The sequence below is a fragment of the Amia ocellicauda genome, chromosome 10, assembly GCF_036373705.1.
Source record: "Amia ocellicauda isolate fAmiCal2 chromosome 10, fAmiCal2.hap1, whole genome shotgun sequence".
In the NCBI taxonomy this organism is placed as follows: Eukaryota; Metazoa; Chordata; class Actinopteri; order Amiiformes; family Amiidae; genus Amia; species Amia ocellicauda.
Window position 1 is genome coordinate 13,200,214 of NC_089859.1, and position 22,250 is coordinate 13,222,463.

The 22,250-nt window shown below is 36.7% G+C and overlaps 1 protein-coding gene across 6 annotated transcripts in view; it reads right to left on the minus strand.

Moving 5' to 3' along the window:
• Nucleotides 1–22,250, minus strand: part of diaph2 (diaphanous-related formin 2) — a 501,500-nt gene that overhangs the window by 312,094 nt on the left and 167,156 nt on the right. For 5 of the 6 annotated variants that reach the window (XM_066715009.1, XM_066715013.1, XM_066715012.1 and 2 more), the window contains 5 exons: nt 18,463–18,581; nt 16,353–16,417; nt 14,857–14,961; nt 6,259–6,321; nt 2,160–2,459 (listed from right to left, as the gene is read on the minus strand). In XM_066715009.1, coding sequence (XP_066571106.1) covers nt 2,160–2,459; nt 6,259–6,321; nt 14,857–14,961; nt 16,353–16,417; nt 18,463–18,581 — 652 coding nt within the window. The remainder of the gene's footprint in view (nt 1–2,159; nt 2,460–6,258; nt 6,322–14,856; nt 14,962–16,352; nt 16,418–18,462; nt 18,582–22,250) is intronic. The other variant, XM_066715015.1, reaches the window with a different exon arrangement.

Sequence of the window (22,250 nt, forward strand, 5' to 3'; positions counted from 1 at the left end):
TGCTTTAAATAGCTTTAACTTGTAAGTTGTTGCAAAGCATGGAATGGCCACAATGTCGAACAGGTAGCTAAAAAGTGTCCCTCTTAGAAATCATTTATAATCAAAAAGTGTAAAATAATGTATTAGGAATGTGTCAAAGCAGTAGTGAATTTGGCTTTATAACTTTAAATATGTTGTGGCACATCAATCTTTATGTCATTTTGCCCGACACTTATTTCATTGAAAAACATGCAAGTTTTGTTCTTATCTATTTGTTTATTATTTAATTTTTCTCATGATTTTATGGCACACCTGTCAGGGCCTGAAGGCACTCTTGCTGGGAAGCATGGTATTAAACTCTAGAAAACAATGTAAAAAATGATGACTCTGCATATGTTAACATCCCTTCAGCTGAATGCATTACATCTGAAAGATGTATTCAATTGTGCAGTATTTAAGATGTATTTACCAATCGGCAGTTCCCTATTAGCATAGAGCTGATGTTTAGAGATTGAAACACTGCAATACTTTCTTTGATAGAAAACCTAACCAAACCTAAATCGATGTCCTAGCACTTATTCACATTACCTACCCTCGAAAAATACATAAACTTCATAATTGCAAATTTATACCATGAACAGAAAAATCCAATTTAAAATTCTATATCAATCTGATAAATTATCAAAAGGGATATGTATGTGTAAGCCCATAAAATGTAATAGGATTGGCATATGCATCTATTTAAATTATATAAAGAATGTATACATAATATATATGTATTCTCTGCATCTCAGTCTAACCTGCTACACACTGGGGGATACTCAAAAAAACCTTTTGATAATAAGTGACACAGGAGACAAAGACAAACTCTCTATGCAGGTTTTCCCCCAAAGGGATTCCACACAGGTTTAAATGCATGTGTTTAAAAAAAAACAAAAAAACAATTAAAGCACTACTTAAATGAATGTAACTCATATCTCTTACAATTCCCATGGCCAAATGATGACTTCATAAAAATGTAAAGAGGTCAGCATTAATTGTTATAGATGCTATGAAATACACCAGCTTTTATTGCAGATAAAAGTGTGTGCACATAAGTGTTTGAAATAAAAAAATAATTGCTTATTACAAAATTCTAAGAACATGCGTTCTATAAGTTTGACAAACCATGCTGTGGCCTAACAGCACAAAGATGTAATGGACTGTACATCAAGGCCAGAATCATTGTATTATATGTATATGCATTTTCTTCTCTAATTTCAACTCTCTTAATACCTCTCCATTAGCTTCAAAGTTCCAAAGCAGGAAAATATATATTTTACATCAGAGTTTACATGAAACCTAAATCTCAGTTATATATTGGTTCTTGCAAAACTAACTTGTGCAGGTGTATTTTAAGAGTAGCTCTCCAACAGAATATTACTCTTATGCTAACCACACAAAGCAGTACGAAATTTCAGTAAGCAAATGTAACCTTTTAGTTTTGTGTCATTACATAATCCCTTTGTTCATGTACATTTTTGAATAAGTATTCAATATTTGCAAACTGAAAAATCTGCCTGAAGACTACATCAGGAAACTGACTTAAGAATGAGTAAATATACACCTGATGATACATTCTAGCACATTTGCACACTGCATGTACTGAAATATTCTTCCAGATTGAATTTGACTGAAGCAATAAAGGATAAAACACATTTATTTGATTTGTTATCTGGTACCCTTGTACCTTTCTGCTAGACTGATTGCATTGTCCACGAAAAAAAGCAAGCTTTTCGAACCAGGACACTTCAGTATAAAACAATTACTTCAGCTCATGTGTTCCAGCTGTGATTAAAAAAAAAATGAATTGAAAGTAGCAAAACTGCCAAGGGTTTAAAGAGAGGTTTGTCTTAGAGAGAACAAAACTCATACTTTAATCATATATCCTCATATTTTACTGTATGCAGTATTTTTACATGACATGAACAGTGGAATTTACTAACTGCTTACAAGGCAAGATGAAAAATTACTTGTGGCTGTTTCTGTAAATGCCACACCCACTTTAAGACAGGAAGTCTGAATTTAAGGAAAGAAGGGGAAACAAAGAAACTAGGGAATGGGACACATGTAAAAGTTGACCCACATTAAGAGGAAAGAGGACACACATTAGACATTTGTGTCAAATACAACTCAGGTACCTTAGACCAGTTGACTCTCTTCATGACGACTTCAGGTTTGTATGTTTTCTTCTGTTGCAGTCCGTAAGGCAATTTAATAGCAGGTGGGGGTGGGGGGGGGGGCATCCCAGGACCCCCAGGGAAGGGTGGAGGAGGTGGAGGGCCAAGGCCAGGGGGTGGGGGAGGTGGTGGGGGTATTGAGCAGGGCAGTGGGGGTGGAGGGGGTGGTGGGCATCCCCCTGGAGGAGGGGGTGGTGGTGGGGGGGGTGGGATTGGCCCTGGAGGTGGGGGAACTCCTGCTGCAGCTGGTCCTGCTGCAATCTGGAACAAAACATACAAAAAATAAAAAATACCAAGATTTTGATTAGTGTACTGACTGACAGTCTCATAAAAGTTAAAAGAGTAAAAACAAACTTTCTCCTCAACTGTGTCTAAAAGAGCATGATAAAAATTGAGGGTTTTTCAGGCCTACTGTGACTTCCCTTGGGCTCTAATACCTGTGCTGTGGAATATATATATATTTGTTATAAATGCATTTACAGCCAGCTTGGTTTCTAACAGTAAGCCAAAGGTTAATGCTTAAAGGTACCATTACTAATCTATCTTCACCTCGCTCACAGACCCACAGCTTTAAAAAGTAGGTCGATCGTGTAGAAAAAGATTTTCGGATTTGGTGAATTAAAAAATAAAATAAGCAAAGAGACTGATAATATATACGCTCAGTGTGGACTGCGTGCAGTCTTTACTCCAGAGAACAGAGGTCTGCCAGATATGAGATCACTGTGTGACAAATCCAACACCACCGAGTAAAAGTTCTAAAAGAGAGGGGGCAGATGCCTGGGCTGGTGCATGTTAAAGACTGCCAAATAGGTGTGAAAACAATGCACTTTATATAACATGTATTTCCATTGCTCACTGGCACAGCAGAGTTACAAAGGTTCAGCAATAAAAGTGTTGCTGGCCTCTGAGGAACACTGATCCAGTGATATGCTTGGTTTCGCTCCAAAGAAAGGAGAGACTCTAGTGAGGTTACAATTATATTTAGCAACATTGTTTCCCATTCTTTAAATTCTCCCTATTCACACAGGACACCTCTAAGTAACACAGAGAGCAGACACAATGGATTCTTTAGGTTATATATACCTATACAGCCAGCAGTGCCATATATTTCACTCATAGGTATTGTGTGAGGAAATATCAATTCAAGTATTGCCTCACAAGCAAAGTTAAAGCTGCATGTGGACATTTAAAAAGGATACAAAATACTAGAAGGGGCTGCTAGCTATTATTAAAATTACACTTGCAATTGCAGTATAGCTTGAACATTTTAGTAAACATATTTTTATGTGGTTCTTTTATATACTGTGAATTTATTTAAATGCTACTTTACATTTATTTTCAGCTTTCAGGTCTCTGGCTTTGGGAGACGTACCTTGAATGTAAGCTTCTGGTCTCACTCAGCCCACACAGATCAGTGTGATCAAATTACATGGACCACGCAAATGGCTTTACACCAAATTGCAAAGTTCTCATAATCTCATTCATTTGTTGTACGGTATGTTGTTCTTTTAAGTTTTATCTCAACGCTGTCTCTTTAAGTGTACAGCAATTCTGAAGCTTGTGCTAAAGATTTTGTATAGATTACATTTATTACGATATTTATCAGTCAAATATGTAATTACAAATAAATACTACTAATCATTTTCTCACATTCAATTACTGGAAATATTATGCATCAGCACATTTGATTGGTATAACAAGCAAGGCAGCAGTAGTTCCCACCCGCTTGTGAGGACATAAACTGTTGTCACAATTGATGGGGTGAGCTTGGTCTTATATGAATTTGAGCCACTGTCCCACTGAACTTGGCCTACCCCTGTCTCTTTTCTAAAAGAACCGCCTTCCCAAAATGTTTCTATTGCCAGAAATATATGCTGGTCCTGTCTCACTCCTAATATGCTGACTGCAGAACGCTTTTTGTTCTGTTAACCTTAATGAGATCATTTCACAAAGAAAAATCATTAAGCTTTAGAAAATACTAAATTCAAACATTTTCTGATAACATATACAATAAAATAAATCCCTGCCAAAGCCAAGCTAACATTTAATTGTAATGGATTTTTTATGCATACAGTAGATATTTATAATCACCGATAAAGAACACTGGTGACAGGTTTGAAATAAAAAATATGCAAATGGTTCAATTAGAAAACCAGCTAGGGAAACTATAGATAGTTCTTGACCTTCTGTTGATTAGAAATGAATCTTAATTTATGTATTTATTTTTCTGGTTTTGCTTTATTATTATTTTTCCCTCAATGCTGAAAATATGTCCAGGTTTCTCTCTACACACACAATTTTAACACTGAAGGACTAGACATCCTTTATTAAACATCACACAACTTTGAAGAATGCAGTCTCTATCTAGGTATTGTCCTATTATAAAGTAAATGGAAAGGGTGTTGCTGTAAGGGGCTTAAAAACTATGCTGATTTCCTAAACGTCGGCATATAACAATAATTATGTGTCTGTCAATCTCCTGGTCACCGTGGTGCTTTTCTTTTTTTCTTTTAAGATTAATGCAAGAGAATGAAAGCAAATTAGCTGGTAAATTAGAGCAGCGTCATTTTCTTATTCAGTGGCCCACAGAGCTGCTGGCGCGACTTTAGTATTCTGCTGTGTGCCATGCTTTTCCATGCCCCCTTTTGCAAACAGAATCTTAATAGGTTGTTACTACACTCCAAAGGTTGTGCATAATCTTAGCACCTCTGCTTCCAAGCACAGAAGCATAGGCCCTTCAATCAAAGCGCTGCAGAACCGTTCTTCTTGTGCAATAGAGTTTTTTTTTTTTCTTGAAAAAGCCCATTTGCGTCAATGCAGCCATAGGACTTTTTGATGAGCGTTGCAAACCATGTCCAGGCATTGATCGCTCGTAACAGGGGTCAGAAATGGGGCAAGCGTGTCTTACACTGCATCCTTCCTAATGGCCCTTTGCTGCCAATGCCTTAACTAGCTTGTTCATTTAGGCTCCTGATTAGCATGACATAGCCTTAAGCAAGCACTTGCTATCACAAAGCAGCAATATTAAATGTAACCCCTCTTCTGAGGGAGAAGGGCACCGGGACTCCAAAGTGCAAATTGAGCTCTGCGGGGACGGCCGGCTTGCAAGAACAGCCGCAAGTCAGAAAGTTAACTGAGAATGCAGCACAATTAAGATTCCCCATAGTCAAATAGGTGAGAGGGTAGAATGAAACATATAAATAGTTGTTTATTAAAGGATTCTAAACATTGAGAAAATACATGACAATCCATAAATCCTTTTTGAAGGTTAAAATTTCATACATTCGGGGGCGAACGGTCTCTTTTGTTGAAATTCATCTCAGATTGTGTGGTAAATCACACAACGAAAGACATTGCTAGTGTCAGTTGGTGTCGATGGTATTTTCAAACACCCGTAATAAAAGGGAGAAAGTACAGAGCAAGCTGGGGGGGGGGTGGGGGCGGGGAGAAAAAATAAAACCGTGGGTCAAGTGGCATTACATTTTCAGTGTTACTGGAGGCCGAAGGTTAACAGTAGATCAATGGAAACCATGCAGCTACTGCCCCTGGGAATTAGTTAAAAGACTTTTCATTGAAAAAGAAAACAAAATGGAAAATGTAATTAAACTTAAGGCTTGCTGCTACTGTGGTGCCATGGCAGAATCATTTAAACCATGAGCGGTGAAATTCATCTGACACAAGCAGGATTTTTTTTTTTTCCCTTCTCATTGATTTTATTTTATTCTATTAACCAAAACATGGTTGGCAGGCCGGAGCTCCAGTCATTCACTTTTCTGGCTAGAGATGGTTTATTTTATTTTTGATCAAAGTTTCATCTAATTAAAAGAGCCAGAATAAGTGATGATAGCCATAATCAGACTCTTATTAGGCAGACAATGAGAGTGCCCTCAGCTCAGCTTGGCTGTGTGTATTTGTGTGAAGGCATACCTGTTTGTGCTTGGTGTATAGAGGAAAGTTAAGCAGGAAAAATTAAAGTAGAGAATAGAGAAGGATTAATCAATAATTCTGAAAGACAAAGGAGTTTGAAAGCCAATAAATCATCTCACAGTACAACACCCACCTTTCCATCAGATTCACAGACGACCCGTTGTGCCTCTTTGAGTCTGTTTTTCTCACTACTTAGCTAGACAGACACAAGACAGACAGGGCAACAGACAGACAAAGAAGCAGATTAGCTAGACAGAGAAGGGAAACACTTGCAGCATTTTAAAAATTAGACCACAGCACTCTTTGAAATAAAGCAGTCCCTTAACAGTTCCCCAACATATGTCATTGCAGGGAACCAGTAAAGAGTGGAGATGAGGAACAGTGTGAAGAAGAAGTAATGAGAAAAGGATTAACGGCAAAATGATATTGATGAGAATGAGGCAGTTCAGCTATGAAAAGCGAGTGTCTGGTCAAATCATGGAGAGAGGAAAAGTTTAATTAGATTGAGATCATTGCCAAAACTTGCAGTATGATCACTTAATGAAGTGCAAATTGTTTCAGGGGTTGGCACAGAGTTACATTGAAAATTAAGCATTTATTGTTTTACTATTATACAGACTTAAGGGTTGAGGGCTCCGGGACAAAATCACCCTTGAGATAATGTCAAGGAGAAATGTCAAGGTTTTTCTGACTAACTTTAAACGTGATTAACATTTAATTGACTGGGTTTTCTAATAATTATTCTAACAACTATAATTAAATTCACTTTACCGAATGAGTGAGTAGCTGTAATAGTTCAAATAAAAAAAAATATATATATATACTTTGTCACGGGGTATCATCATATGATAATTTCCTCAATTTGAGTGTGTTTGGGATTTCTATCCTGTTCAGAAAATACAGAAACGTTTCCACATTTCATAATGAGAAAATTAAATTATATATATATATATATATATATATATATATACTTCAAAGGTCTATTAACCTGCATAGTTTTCTTTTCTTTTCTTTTCAAGTGTGTCATTTTACCTTCTTTCTTTATCATTTATAAATATGACAGGTATTTATTTTTTCCTGGATAGTTCATCTTAAAAATGCATTCTACTGCATTCCCTTTAGGGATCTCTAGCACAGAATTGTCACGTATAAGCTAAGGCTGGTATTAAAATACAACAGGTACATGTATGGTGAAAAGGGCCAATAGAGCTTGTGCCCTGGTACTAGAGCTAGATGCACATTAATATCAAAAAGTTATAATGCAAAAATTGCATCATAAAAATTAAAAAGGTTTTATGGGGAGAATATATTTCAACACTTTATATTGCGGTGTCATTAATACATGATTGTTAAATAGTTTATAAAACAGTTAGCAACCATCAATAATTTGATTTATAAATTATCAATAAACCTTTATAGCATATATTTTATCATTTATGATAATGACATGAAACAAAAAGTGTATGATCAATCATATCTTATAAAGGTTTAATGACCATTTATAAATCAAATTATATATATATATATATATATATATATATATATATATATATATATATATATATATATATACACACACACACACACACACACACACACAGTACTGTGAAAAAGTTTTAGGCAGGTGTGAAAAATGCTGTAAAGTAAGAATGCTTTCAAAAACAGACATGTTAATAGATTATATTTATCAATTAACAAAATGCAAAGTGAGTGAACAGAAAAAAAATCTACATCAAATCAATATTTGTGTGACACCCTTAGCCTTCAAAACAGCATCAATTCTTCTAGGTACACTTGCACACAGTTTTTGAAGGAACTCAGCAGGTAGGTTGGCCCAAACATCTTGGAGAACTAACCACAGTTCTTCTGTAGATTTAGGCAGCCTCAGTTGCTTATCTCTTCATGTAATCCCAGACAGACTGGATGGTGTTGAGATCAGGGCTCTGTGGGGGCCAAACCATCACTTCCAGGACTCCTTGTTCTTCTTTACGCTGAAGATAGTTCTTAATGACTTGTGCTGTATGTTTGGGGTCGTTGTCATGCTGCAGAATAAATATGGGGTCAATCAGATGTCTCCCTGAAGGTACTGCATGATGGATAAGTATCTGCCTGTACTTGTCAACAATGAGGAGACCATTCATTCTGAGCAAATCCCCAACTCCATTTGCAGAAATGCAGCCCCAAACTTGCAAGGAACCTCCACCATGCTTCACTGTTGCCTGCAGACACTGAAATTTTGACTCATCAGTCCAGAGCACCTGCTGCCATTTTTCTGCAACCCAGTTCCTGTGTTTTCGTGCATAGTGGAGTCGCTTGGCCTTGTTGCCACGTCGGAGGTATGGCTTTTTGGCCATAAGTCTTCCATGAAGGTCACTTCTGACCAGATATCTCTGGACAGTAGATGGGTGTACCAGGGTCCCACTGTTTTCTGCCAATTTTGAGCTGATGGTACAGCTGGACATCTTCCAATTGCGAAGGGAAGTAAGCATGATAAGTCTTTCATCTGCTGCAGAAAGTTTCCTTGGCCGACCACTGCGTCTACGGTCCTCAACGTTGACCGTTTCTTTGTGCTACTTCAGAAGAGCTTGGACAGCACATCTGGAAACATCTGTCTGCCTTGAAATGTCTGCTTGGGAGAGACCTTGCTGATGCAGTAGAACTACCTTGTGTCTTGTTGCTGTGCTCAGTCTTGCCATGGTGTATGACTTATGACAGTAAACTGTCTTCAGCAACCGCACCTTGTTATCTGAGTTTGGCTGTTCCTCACCCAGTTTTATTCCTCCTACACAGCTGTTTCTGTTTCAGTTAATGATTGTGTTTCAACCTACATATTGAATTGATGATCATTAACACCTGTTTGGCATAATTGTTTAATTGATGCTGTTTTGAATTCAAAGGGTGGTCATACCAAATATGGATTTGATGAAGATTCTTCTTCTGTACACTCACTTTGCATTTAGTTAATTGATAAATATATCTATTTTTGAAAGCATTCTTACTTTATAGCATTTTTTCACACCTGCCTAAAACTTTTGCACAGTACTGTGTGTATATATATATACACTCACCTAAAGGATTATTAGGAACACCATACTAATACTGTATTTGACCCCCTTTCGCCTTCAGAACTGCCTTAATTCTACGTGACATTGATTCAACAAGGTGCTGAAAGCATTCTTTAGAAATGTTGGCCCATATTGATAGGATAGCATCTTGCAGTTGATGGAGATTTGTGGGATGCACATCCAGGGCACGAAGCTCCCGTTCCACCACATCCCAAAGATGCTCTATTGGGTTGAGATCTGGTGACTGTGGGGGCCAGTTTAGTACAGTGAACTCATTGTCATGTTCAAGAAACCAATTTGAAATGATTCGACCTTTGTGACATGGTGCATTATCCTGCTGGAAGTAGCCATCAGAGGATGGGTACATGGTGGTCATAAAGGGATGGACATGGTCAGAAACAATGCTCAGGTAGGCCGTGGCATTTAAACGATGCCCAATTGGCACTAAGGGGCCTAAAGTGTGCCAAGAAAACATCCCCCACACCATTACACCACCACCAGCAGCCTGCACAGTGGTAACAAGGCATGATGGATCCATGTTCTCATTCTGTTTACGCCAAATTCTGACTACCATCTGAATGTCTCAACAGAAATCGAGACTCATCAGACCAGGCAACATTTTTCCAGTCTTCAACTGTCCAATTTTGGTGAGCTTGTGCAAATTGTAGCCTCGTTTTCCTATTTGTAGTGGAGATGAGTGGTACCCGGTGGGGTCTTCTGCTGTTGTAGCCCATCCGCCTCAAGGTTGTACGTGTTGTGGCTTCACAAATGCTTTGCTGCATACCTCGGTTGTAACGAGTGGTTATTTCAGTCAAAGTTGCTCTTCTATCAGCTTGAATCAGTCGACCCATTCTCCTCTGACCTCTAGCATCAACAAGGCATTTTCGCCCACAGGACTGCCGCATACTGGATGTTTTTCCCTTTTCACACCATTCTTTGTAAACCCTAGAAATGGTTGTGCGTGAAAATCCCAGTAACTGAGCAGATTGTGAAATACTCAGACCGGCCCGTCTGGCACCAACAACCATGCCACGCTCAAAATTGCTTAAATCACCTTTCTTTCCCATTCAGACATTCAGTTTGGAGTTCAGGAGTTTGTCTTGACCAGGACCACACCCCTAAATGCATTGAAGCAACTGCCATGTGATTGGTTGGTTAGATAATTGCATTAATGAGAAATTGAACAGGTGTTCCTAATAATCCTTTAGGTGAGTGTATATATATATATATATATATATACACAAAGAGGCATGGAAAGATGAAGGTGTGGAATAACAAGAGATGGAAAAATAAATGAATGGATCCAAGAACAATCCAAAATATGTGACATCATAAAAAGAGTGAAATTATGGGAGTTTACATGCATTTTTTAAGTGGTGGAATGATTATGTGCGTACATGCTTGGCCCGAAACCTTGGGAGAATCAGGTTTGGGGCCAATAAAATTGGCCACAGTGAAGGACAGGATCAATCCCAAATACTCAAGTAAATTACATAAAATGACAACAACACGGGAAACATATGCCCATTTCCACAAGTAAACCCACATTTCACATCTGTAGAAAACCGCATTGTAAAAGTGTAAGATAACTGCTCAGTTTATTGTGGGGTTTAAGGTAAAGTATGTTGTTGATGGACGTTTCATGGTTAGCAATGGTGTATTTCAGGTTAATGGTAATGCAGAAAGCTGTTTTTTTCTTTCTTATTATCATTATGCTCTCTATTTTATTGTGGGTCTGTTGTGCACTATTCAGAACTGTACACTGTATATCGTGTTGTAATCTTAATTTTATAAATCACTTATATTCACGTCTTGCTAGCTCCATCAGTGATGAGAAAAAACACTTGGTAAGATCAGTAAAACAAAGTATTAGGCACAAAGGCACAAATCACTGTTGTACACAGTTTAATTTGGTGCACAGATTCGGTGATGTAAGTTAATCTCAAGTTCTGTTCTCCACGCAGGTAAACCACCCTTTCTGTAATTTCCCTACAAAAACAACATGAGAGCTATATGTAGACCTAATTTACATATTAATTCACTCCTTTGCCCTTAATTTGCACAACGTTGTGCAAAACAGCACTTCATCCCGAGTACAATAAACTAAAACCATCTAAACCTCGAGAGGGAGAGGGTCATGTCATCTTTAACTCAAGCTTATTGTCTCAAGTAAGGTCAAAACACATATGTAAACTCCGCTGTTGTTAAAATGGCACTGTGCTGGACACACTGTAAGAAGTACAGATCAAAGATGGACAAAGGAAGCCATGAATGGATACAAAGAAATGAAAAAAGACCTAGAAGACAACTACATACAAGATGGGAGGATGAAATCATAAGCTTTGCAGGAGTGACATGGAAATGATAAGCTGTGTGATTGAAGCAGCATGTTCGGGAAGCCATCATTTAGCAGTGAATCGATAGAGGCTGATGGTGATGGTGATGGTGATGATGATGATGATTATATATAAAATTATATGTGGAAATTATATATAAAAATATGTATATTTAGTAGAACAACTTTACTTTGATTGCAAGTTCAATGACATTTGTTATAAAACATTACTGCTGTCTAGCTCATTGCTGGACCTGTTGAATCTGAGTTCTGCAGAATCCGGCTGGTTGCTAGGCTGTGATGTGACGAATTAGGCTATAGCAACAAGAAGAGCCAATGAAAAAGTGAGTTGTATCAGCAATGGCATCTACAGCACCACACTGTCAAACATTCCATCACATTTCAGACAATAATGAGGTAGAACTATAGGATATGCCAGTTGGCATTTATTCTCTGGGGTTTAAGCGTCTATTTTATTAAAACTCTGGGGTTGAAAAAGGTGCCGATTCTAATTCACGCTTTCTGTTTTTTTTATTTTTTGTACTGTTTTGGTACAGTGAGACTAATGCTGGAATTTTAACACCTATTATAGTGACAATGGAGTGATGGTTCCCATCTCTACATTCCTTAATAATTTATAATATTTTGAGTGAAATGTTTTGTATTGCATTTTCTTGTTTAGCATGATAACACACTAAATACCGCAATGCATTAAATATATTACTGTATTTTAGTAATGTTGATCCTCTAAACCATCCATGGTCAGTCAAACTAATAATAATTATTATTATAATAATAAACTTAAGAGACCAAGAAACATGAAACCAGGGCTCTGAAATAAGAAAGAGACATTCATTGAAATTCTCTGGTTTACAGACAAATGGATGAAGCCTGAATAGAAAATTCCTGAGCTTTAACTCAAATGTAATTTGTCTGCTAGATGAAAAGAGCCGTTTGATTCAAATTAAACAAAACCAAAGTAAAAAAAAAAAAAAAAAAAAAGAGCTTTGAAGAATAAATTGAACATCTGGTTAATTTAAGTCTTCTGAGTATATATTTATATATATCGTTTTAACTGTTAGCACTGAGCTTTAATGGCTAAATCATACAGGATTATGAGGATTCAAAGTGTGGGGTCACCACTGTTTCTAAAAGAAGCAGAAAGGTTCAAGGTATTGCAGTTATATATTGGGATACAATTAAACTGGCAAATCAAAGCTACCGGGGTTTGTAGCCATGTACTGTATTCATAAATATATAACTCTCTAAAAGCAAAAGAGTTGCTTTCCATTTTCAATGACCTCAAGGTGAGGCCCAACTTTGCAAAGGACTCAGTGAAGCATACCCAATGAAAATCATTTCAGTTTTACCATGAATAGTCTTTTAACACTGACATTTGTTTCTACTAAGCTAGTATGAAGAGAAGATGAAAGGGGAAAATCAAATAAACAAGACTCAAATGGTTCATAGTGGAGTGACATATACAGTAGGTTTATATATGTACTTATTTTCTGCTTTCTTTGCTGCTCATGCTGAATATTTGTTCTAACAAATGCTGATTTCCAGAATGAAAGGTTCCTATACCAGCCCTGTGGTAGTAGGGTGGGACATTAACCTACTCTCTGAGAAGAGCTGTTGTATTACTTCCCTTACTCTCCCTATTAACGCACTCTAAACAGCTGTGCTTCAACAGAAAGGACACAGTGAGGCACACATTGAAGGAAAAAACATATGAATGAAGAAAAAAAACAAAAAAACTGGTAAACAAGAACAGGGAATGGGAAGATTGAAGGAACAAAAAAGATGTCTGGGATGTGGAACAAATTCTTATAAAACACACTGTATACATATATGAAGAAAAGATCAAGAATGTGTTGAAAGAGGTTGTTAGCTGAACACAGCCACAGGAAAATAGACTTTGTGAAGGAGATTAAGTCATGAATATGTGCAGTAGCTGTTGGTTTGTGGAGTGAGTGATGAGGGAGTTTCACATAAAGATCAGGTAACAAGTGATGACAAAGGCTCTTAGTGAGATGGACTGGTGAGCAAAGAATGCACACAAATTAATTGAATGGCTTGCTGTGAATGACTGCAGTGGTGCCTGATTGCAAACTCAAGACAGACACAGACCATGTGAAGATTGGACAAATGTACTGATTTGGTTTGTAACTGGGAATAAATTGTGCCGCCAGGTCGGACGCCAGGAACCTTAATGATAGCGACTTGTCTTTCTAAAACCTGGGAAAAAGGGCAGGTAAATGAGTGGGTGTACAGAAAAAATGACATCCATTTATTACTTAAAAAGGTTCTGTTTTAAAAGCCCTCTTAGCTAAAGATGCAATACCATATTTCAGTGTTAGTTTTTATCAAATTTAATAAGCGCTAAAGCAAACTACCCCTTTGTCTCTAGGCAGCACTAAGCACTCTAAATTGGGTTAAGGAGAAAATCACTATGGTTCTCTGTGCAAGGTGCTTAAGGATTTTGGCTGGAAATAGATGTTTATGCGAAGGCCAGAATGAAATACAATCCATCTTTTTAATAATACAATTTAATATAACTGGCTGCCATAGTATAATTACTAACTTTCAACCTGTTTAAATGCCTGGATTAAATAATGCCTGATTTATGACAATGCTCACCAAGAATAGTCTCACATTTGTGATTAGGAGTCCACAGGTTATAACTTTACTAACTTAGCAGCTTCCTCTTCCAACAACATATCTCTAGGACTGACCTTTCCTAACTGAAGGACGGCAGATACATTACCGTTCCCTGGGACCTCACTGAAAATTAGTCGTTTTAGCCTTAGGCCCAAATTCAATTAATATTTTAGTTAGTGGGGGAAAAAAAATCTGAAATCATACATTCTTTCAATAACCTCATTTTTTGTTCTTGTGGTAAAACTAATCTGTTCTGAATAAATAGAATGTCAAGCTCATTTATAATTGAATATTAATTTCCAGTCCCTATCACAAAACTAAATTTGCTTTCTTAGTCAATAGCTATGTGATTCAAAATTCAAAAATATGGAATACAATGGTACGAATAGCTTTGACTTTCCAGTGTGGTAGTGGGCACATTATTCATATTATAATGTAAATATAATATAATATTAATTAACATATTATTATTATTATCATCATTATTTTGGCTGATGTCTTAATTCAGGTAGGCCCTGCTCTCACGACCACTGGTTCATATAAAACATTGATATAAAGTCGTTTGCAAACTTTAAAGTGGGAGCTGATTTATTCCTTTCATAGCATGTGGTGAAAAGTGTGCTTTGACACGCAGACCTCAGTGGGCCCACGGGGGCTCCTGTCTCGTTACCTGCGTCTGCAGCGTGTGGATCTGCGCCTCCAGCTCTTTGATTTTCTCCTCCTGTTTCTGGAGCTCGGCCTGGGCCTCCTGGCGGGCTGTGAACTCTTCATCAAACTGCAACGATCACCACAACAAACACACTCATCCATCTCCACGCTACATTAAATCATCTCGGGAAGGCTTTAAACAACAGGGCAGATCAAGCAGGACGATCACAAGCCGAGACTTTCTTTTTCTTGTTCTATCTTCTGTCGGTTTGTTTACCACCTCCCTTATGATTTTCATCTGGAATGATGGCCCTAACCTTTCTGAAAAGTGACCTGTGTCAGGACAATGTTTTCACTGACACCACAGGGATCTCTTCTCCATCAACATGCTTAGGGGACACCTGAAATATTCCCTGACATTTGCCACCACAGAGGAGAGCGCTTCTTGATGCTTTCATCAGGGAGCACTATGTACAGCTGACACTACTACAGTATGTTTTGCTTTCGTCTAGTCACTTCAATAGTGATTAGGCCTGTATATAGAATAACACCTGTAGAGCATTCAGAGGCGATGTCCCCTACGTATTGAAAAAGGCTGTGCATTTATTTAAAATCATGTGATTTACAAGTAAAACTGCATTAGTTCCATGAAAACATGCATGAAATTACTACTGCTACAAAACAACTAACTAAATAAATAATACAAAATAAAAACAGACCAAGATGCTAAAGGAAAATCAGATGCATTCATATTGTTTGAATATCACACGGTGGAGATTTGGTAGGCAAACCTGCAGTGCTGTCTCCGAAAAGGCTGTTAGATTAGTAAACAGAGATTCAAGCACCAGAAGATTCGAGAGTGGACCCCTAGAGTCACCATGATATTGATTTCTTTCAAGGTTTGTGGGTTTGGAAGCAAGCTGTGTATGCCACTGTTCTGTTACTTAAACTATATAGATAAGGTGGTGCATTTATTACTTATGGCATGGTCAATCATTTTCAAAGGGTGTTCATACAGTAATGCTATCTTCATTGCCCATGCTGACAATGGCAATACTATTGACATTAGTATGGGAAATATTTTTTGTAATATGAAATGTACTTGGAAACTGAGGGAATACTTTGTTGTAAAATAAATAATGCTGTAATTTCATGAATCTGAGTTAGGAGTACAGCAAATTGCAACCTAAAGCTAAAACAAAGACAGACAGTGTAATGGATGTTTTGTGGACTTTTCCCAGGGGAATAAAAGCAATAGAGATGGGTCTAAAACATTTTGAAATGGTGTCTCTACATATTTTAAGTCTAACTCTGTAAGGCACAAACAACTACGTACAATAGACTTGGTACATCAATATCGATCCATGTAATACTGATACAGATCATGTACTTATGCTGCCAGTTATTGATCAAAGCAAAGTAATCAATAACCTGTCTCTGAGCTTAGGAAAAAAAAGCTTTCAATAGGAGTTTTATTTGTGGAATACCAATGGTCTCATAGGATGATTTATAGTTTACCTTTTTGGATAACTCTGCAGCCTTCTGTTCACTTTCTTCAACTTTAGCTTTATCCACACACTGATCTGCCAAAACATTTTAAACGCAAGCATACATGACAACGAAATACAAAGGATTGTGTAAATTAAATGATGCATTGTAAAATCCCTTATTAAATTCAAGATCAAACACAAAATAGAAAACTAATAAATGATCACTTTAATACTATGTTCAGTTAAGTATTAATTGTGCAGGCTGTTATGTGAATGTATACACAGGCCTCAATTTATTTGTTATCAGCTATACATACAACATACATTTAAATCTAACACATTGTATTGTGCATGTTTAAAAACTTTAAAAGTGTCTCTACAGATCAGTTCTAGAACTGTTAGAGGTACAATATGACAGAGGAAACAAGACTTCCGGAAATGTATTTATACAGACTCAGAACTTTCTGTCACATTAAAACCAGGGGAAAAACGGCTTTGCTTTTCTGAATCATTTCAGAACACAATAACATAATGTGCTGTATATCTGAACAACTGGAAATACATCTTGGCTTTACTGGAACACAAACTCCCAAGGAAATGCATTAACGGTAATGCATGATTTATGTATAATTAGTATGCCATATCTTACACGTCTCCATACTGCAGGTGCTAGTTCATGTTCCAGGTCTCAAGGGACAAAAAAAGATAATAAGAGAAGGAGGTGTTGTTGTTTTTCCCAACTGAAAGTGTTGTCTTACAATGGAAAATAAAGCACAACCGGTTCTAATACTAGGTGTTTTATAGGCAGTGGCATGAGCTTCTCCCCACTGTCACACTGCTGTTCCTCAAGCTCCACCATGGGAGTTGAAAAGTGTGTTCTCTTCAGGGACAGTAATGTTGTTTTTTTCTCTCCTTATGGAACAATCTCTTAAAGATCTCTTTCCTTTCATTGTATTATTATTATGGTAATTATTTTGTATTCAATAATATCCAGTGGGGTTTAGTGTCATACAATTAAACTCATTCTTCTTCTAACCTGGGCAAGATTTGAGCACATGCATGCAGGTAAAAGGGCAGGGACAAAAAGCAATGCATCCTCGGAGTCACAGAACTTGTTGTTCTGCATCCATTAACCTTGAGAGGCATTGCATGGGGGCTTAAATCCAACTGAGATAGATACCATTTTTAAAATATGTGTTGTATTTGGATGCAGAATACACAATTCAGAAATTGGTGACATTTAACATCTGCTTAAGATGGGAAAACAGAAATTTGTTAAAAACACAATCATTTCTTCACAGCAAAATGAAAAGAGTAATTGCACTTCACCACCTTTATTCATTAATTATTTTTTTTATAAGAATTATCCAATAACCAATAAATTTCTTTAAATAAAATTAGGATTTATTTTCCTCATATTTCCCCCCCCCAAAGCTTATTTGTAATTAATATATGTATGCCTCTTTTAGAAACATACTGTGGTAAGGAAACACGGATAAGTGGTGTGTAACTCTTGATCCCTGATGGAAATTGGTACTTATCCTATAGGGGATAATGTATTTGCGATTGTGAGCAAAATAGGTCTTTAAAAAAATATTAGGTCACTTTCAAGCTTCCAGCTTTAACTGCTTGACAAGATTGAATCCAGGGGAAAGAGACCCTGAGCTGAGTGAATATAAGATGCAGAATGTATGAAATCCTTCCAGGGATGTAGCTGGCATGAATGTAGGAAGAGAAAAAAATGTCCCAAGGTTTATCTGAACTATCACACTTACATGCAATATGAAGACTGCAGAAATAATGTAGAAAAAAAAAAACATGTATACCCAGGAATAGCACAATTAACAGATATTTTTAAATTCTGAAAATTAGATTTAAGCAACTAGACCAGTTAACAGTACACTGAATTTTAATCCAAACTGCAAAATATTTGAAACCACGTGCTAGAGGTTCTTAAGCTGTCCACTGAAAGATTTAATAATTAGGCTAAGAGATTGGGAGGTTCAATTAAGGGTACATTTTCATGTGGGCTATGGCTAGGGTTAGATTCCCTGGTAAATGTATACTTCCAATTGGGTGAAGGTTGTGCTTCGACTGACAGATACACACAGCTAAAAGAAATCGCCTTGAAAACTTACCAATTAGGTGACTGAAGTCAACGTCCAGTCTTTTTCTGTACCCGAAGTCAGGGTCCATGCCACTTCGGTGTAGCACCACTTGAGAGACACATTCATCAATGACTTTGTAGTACTGGGGTCTGGAAAATTGAGCTCAGTGTTCAAGGACGTAATGAATTAGTGTGGTCCTAATGTATAACTTGCTCCTAATGGCTATACACATAGAGATAAACAAAGCATAACCATAGCAACATATTAAAAATTAAATTAGAAGTCAATTAAACATTGCAAAGATGCTATTTTGTGTTGTTGTGTTTTGTTCATTAAGAAAACTAGTTTCCAAACAGGAAAACCACTCAACAGCTGGGAAGTTAGTAGTTGACTCCTTGCCTTATACTCTCACTTTATGACTCCTGCCTTTCAAGGTTATACTCTTAAACTGAGAGACACAACTGAGCTAAACTTGGCAATCAAGAAATAATTTGTAATTATATTCTGCAATTAGGGATGATGAAACCGAGAACACAAATCAAATAAGAGTAATCAGTCTAATTAAAATCACAATAAAACACAATAAAAGAAATTCTCAAATTGCTATACTTGGAAAGTAAAATACAAACATTCAATAGCAGTTTGAATCTGTCCAGATTTTACCTTTAATTGAACCACATAGTTTGATATGACCTTTTCTAAGTTATATTATCAACTTTAATTGCAAGTGACATTTAACAAATACAATGTCAACTTAAACTCTGCTGTGTCAAATAATTATGTTCCAAACATAACCCTGAATGGCTTAAAGAGATATGCAATTTCTAAGTGGAATTTCATTTTAAAGCAAACGTATGGTGCATTTTAATGGTTGTGACCGATCTGGGGAATTGTATTCCTACATACAATATATGTTCCCTCACAGCGTTTATCACAGAGTGTAGAAACTGAAGAGGTCACAAACATTTAGGTGCAACGTTTTCAAATTACGATTAAGAAAAAGTAAAAGAAACATCCAATCAAAATACTACATAGATTAGTAATACAAAACACATCACATACAGTAAACATAAAGCTGTGTGTCTAAACTACAGGCTTTTTCTCTGCACACCGGTGCCATCTTTTCCTATTGAGTGATACAGAACAGCACCTCTCAGGGCGCAGCAGCATGGAGATATTTGGTTCCTCCCCTTCTTTAAAAGCTTAAGCCCAAATGGTGGTTTCACACACACCTCTGAATGTGTCATTAGACAGGTTACATCCCCACCAATAGCAGGTTAACAGGCATTTTGTACCCGAAGTCAGGAAGTTGGAAAAAAATTGGTTTGTTTACTTTAACACGAGTGCTGCTACTCTGAACAGTCTGCCTGTGTTGCCACTGATATGAGAGGTGGCCGTACCCATACTTTTAATTTTTATACAGACCTAAGCCACACTTTTTGGGCTCTGTAATTCACAAGGTTTGAAATACAACACACGCCATATATTTCTGAAAAAGTATTTTTTTGGAACACGAATCGCCATTTCCCCTCAGTAGTGGAAGCACGCGAACCCCAGAATTCCATTTACAAGGCCAATGACCAAAGTCGTTGATAATGGGGTTAACCACTGCTATTGTCCTGCTCTTTACTATAATTATATCAGTTCATATTATGACTTATGTCGCTGTATAGTACAACAAGGAGTGCATTTGGAAATGTCTTGTTTGTAATATAAATATTTTAATAAATACATGCTTGGAAAGGTTTGTGAAAATATAATGTCATTATGAGGAAAGATCCTATCCTGATCCTGTGCATGCAAAAGAGAGTCCAAAGTCATCACAAATGAAAATTACATGTATTTCTTTACAAAAATAATCAGCTCACAAAGCTCATTTTAAAGTTCATTATAAACAGGTGAGGCTGTTAACGAGTAATCAAGTTTAAAATGATTTAAGTTATTTAATCAGAGGACTTTAAAACATGCTCTGTGAGCTGTGCTATCCAAGCACTGATGAAAGCGTGAGCTGTGAAACACAAGAGCACCCTTTGCACTTCAAGACCTGATGATTTTTTAAACATAAATAAAGGTAATTTCTCATGGCTTTGGTCTCTCTTTTATATGCAGTGTGTGGACAGGATCCTTCCTCTCATAATGAAATAACTACCTCCACGCAGCTGCGGTACATTATCATGTTTTTTGCTTCCAACTTTGTATGAGATGGAAAATAATTGCTGCTCTCAAGTTGTACTATTTTTTAAAGAAAAATCTTTATGTTAATGTTTACATCAATAAACTCCATACAGTGTACTTTACCATACAAACTGCATGTTCTAGGTTACTTGTTTAGGAAATCTTTCATAGATGTCCACTGCAGGACTCCCGCTGTTTAAACGTAGGTCTTCATGTATAACCATGAACTGATCTGCACTTGGTTTGTTAATCAGAAAACATGTAATCACCAAGCTCTTTGCTTACGGGAAACCCCAGTTTGCTACATAATTGTGGCTGCTTCCATCCCTTTTTAATTTCACTAATGTAGTTTATCTTTGAGTGAGAGAGAAACTCATTTTCGCCATTAATACAGAACTATAAATGAGTTTGACTGTAGTGGGTCGTAACTTATGCATCAACAATTACAAATGGTAAATAATATCAAACTCTGTACTCCATTAAAACATTGAAATAAGCCTATAATTCAAAATAAGAAAAGTTCCCATTTAGTTTTGATGTGATGGGGGAGTTCTGACATTTATACTACTTTACATACATTGTATGTGTACATTATTCAAGCAGTACTAGTTTTTGCAGTACAATACTTTTTTAATTTGTCGATGTTATGCAGGTAGAGTACCTGGTTATTACATACCTCAGTTATCACATACCAATTTTATAGAATAGTTTCACTGTACCTCCAGCTGTACATGGCAGATGGTTTGTTTTTCACTGCCAAGTTGTGAAATTCCTCTTAAGAAACTTGTTAATTTCCGAATTGACCAGGTTTGATGACATTTGAAGTTTGGTGATGAGGAGCTGGATTCTATATTCTCAGATCATTCACATAAACAACAATAATAATACCAAGATATATAATGATATAAACATTTTATTTTAGGTAATATAATAGTAGAAATCGTAAAAGCGTTTTTTCATTTGCATACGAAAAAAATAAAATAAGTGTTTTCCAAATTGGCACAGGGACACATAAGCTGAAAAAACACTCTGATCAGGTTACAACTCTGCTCCTCCATTCTTTTTATGTGATTACAATCAAAATAGTTTGGATACACATAAAATGAACCCCAGTGTTTCTAAATCGCAGTATATATTTTTCTTAATATTACAAATCTCATATAGCGAAGTAAAACAGTGACGTGGCGGGCACTCTGGCAGTGGAATGCAGGGGATCAGTCTCTCCGCTCTGCCTCTACATTCCAATCTGAACACTCAGCTGTTTCAGTGCTGTTTCTCGCCAAACGCTGGATTCGCACCATTTGTCAATGTTTTGGGGTGTAGTTCACACAAAAACGTATCAACTATCCCATCCAAATGTTAGACAAGGGTCTTTACTATGAAAAATATCATAGTTATTTATATGTTTATTTTTATTAAGTTTTAAAACATATTTTTAATGACACTAGGTAAAGAAAATCCAAGATGGCGGATTTGAAAAAAAAAACAAAAAAAAAAAACATGTTTTTGGTGCATAAAAAGCCATATTTATTAGGGGTAAATTCACAATTTAGGTTTTTTGGTATTGCATATATCTAAGTTAAGGCATAATCTAACAATTTAACTGTATAACAGGTTTAAATCATTAATTTTTAAAAATCAAT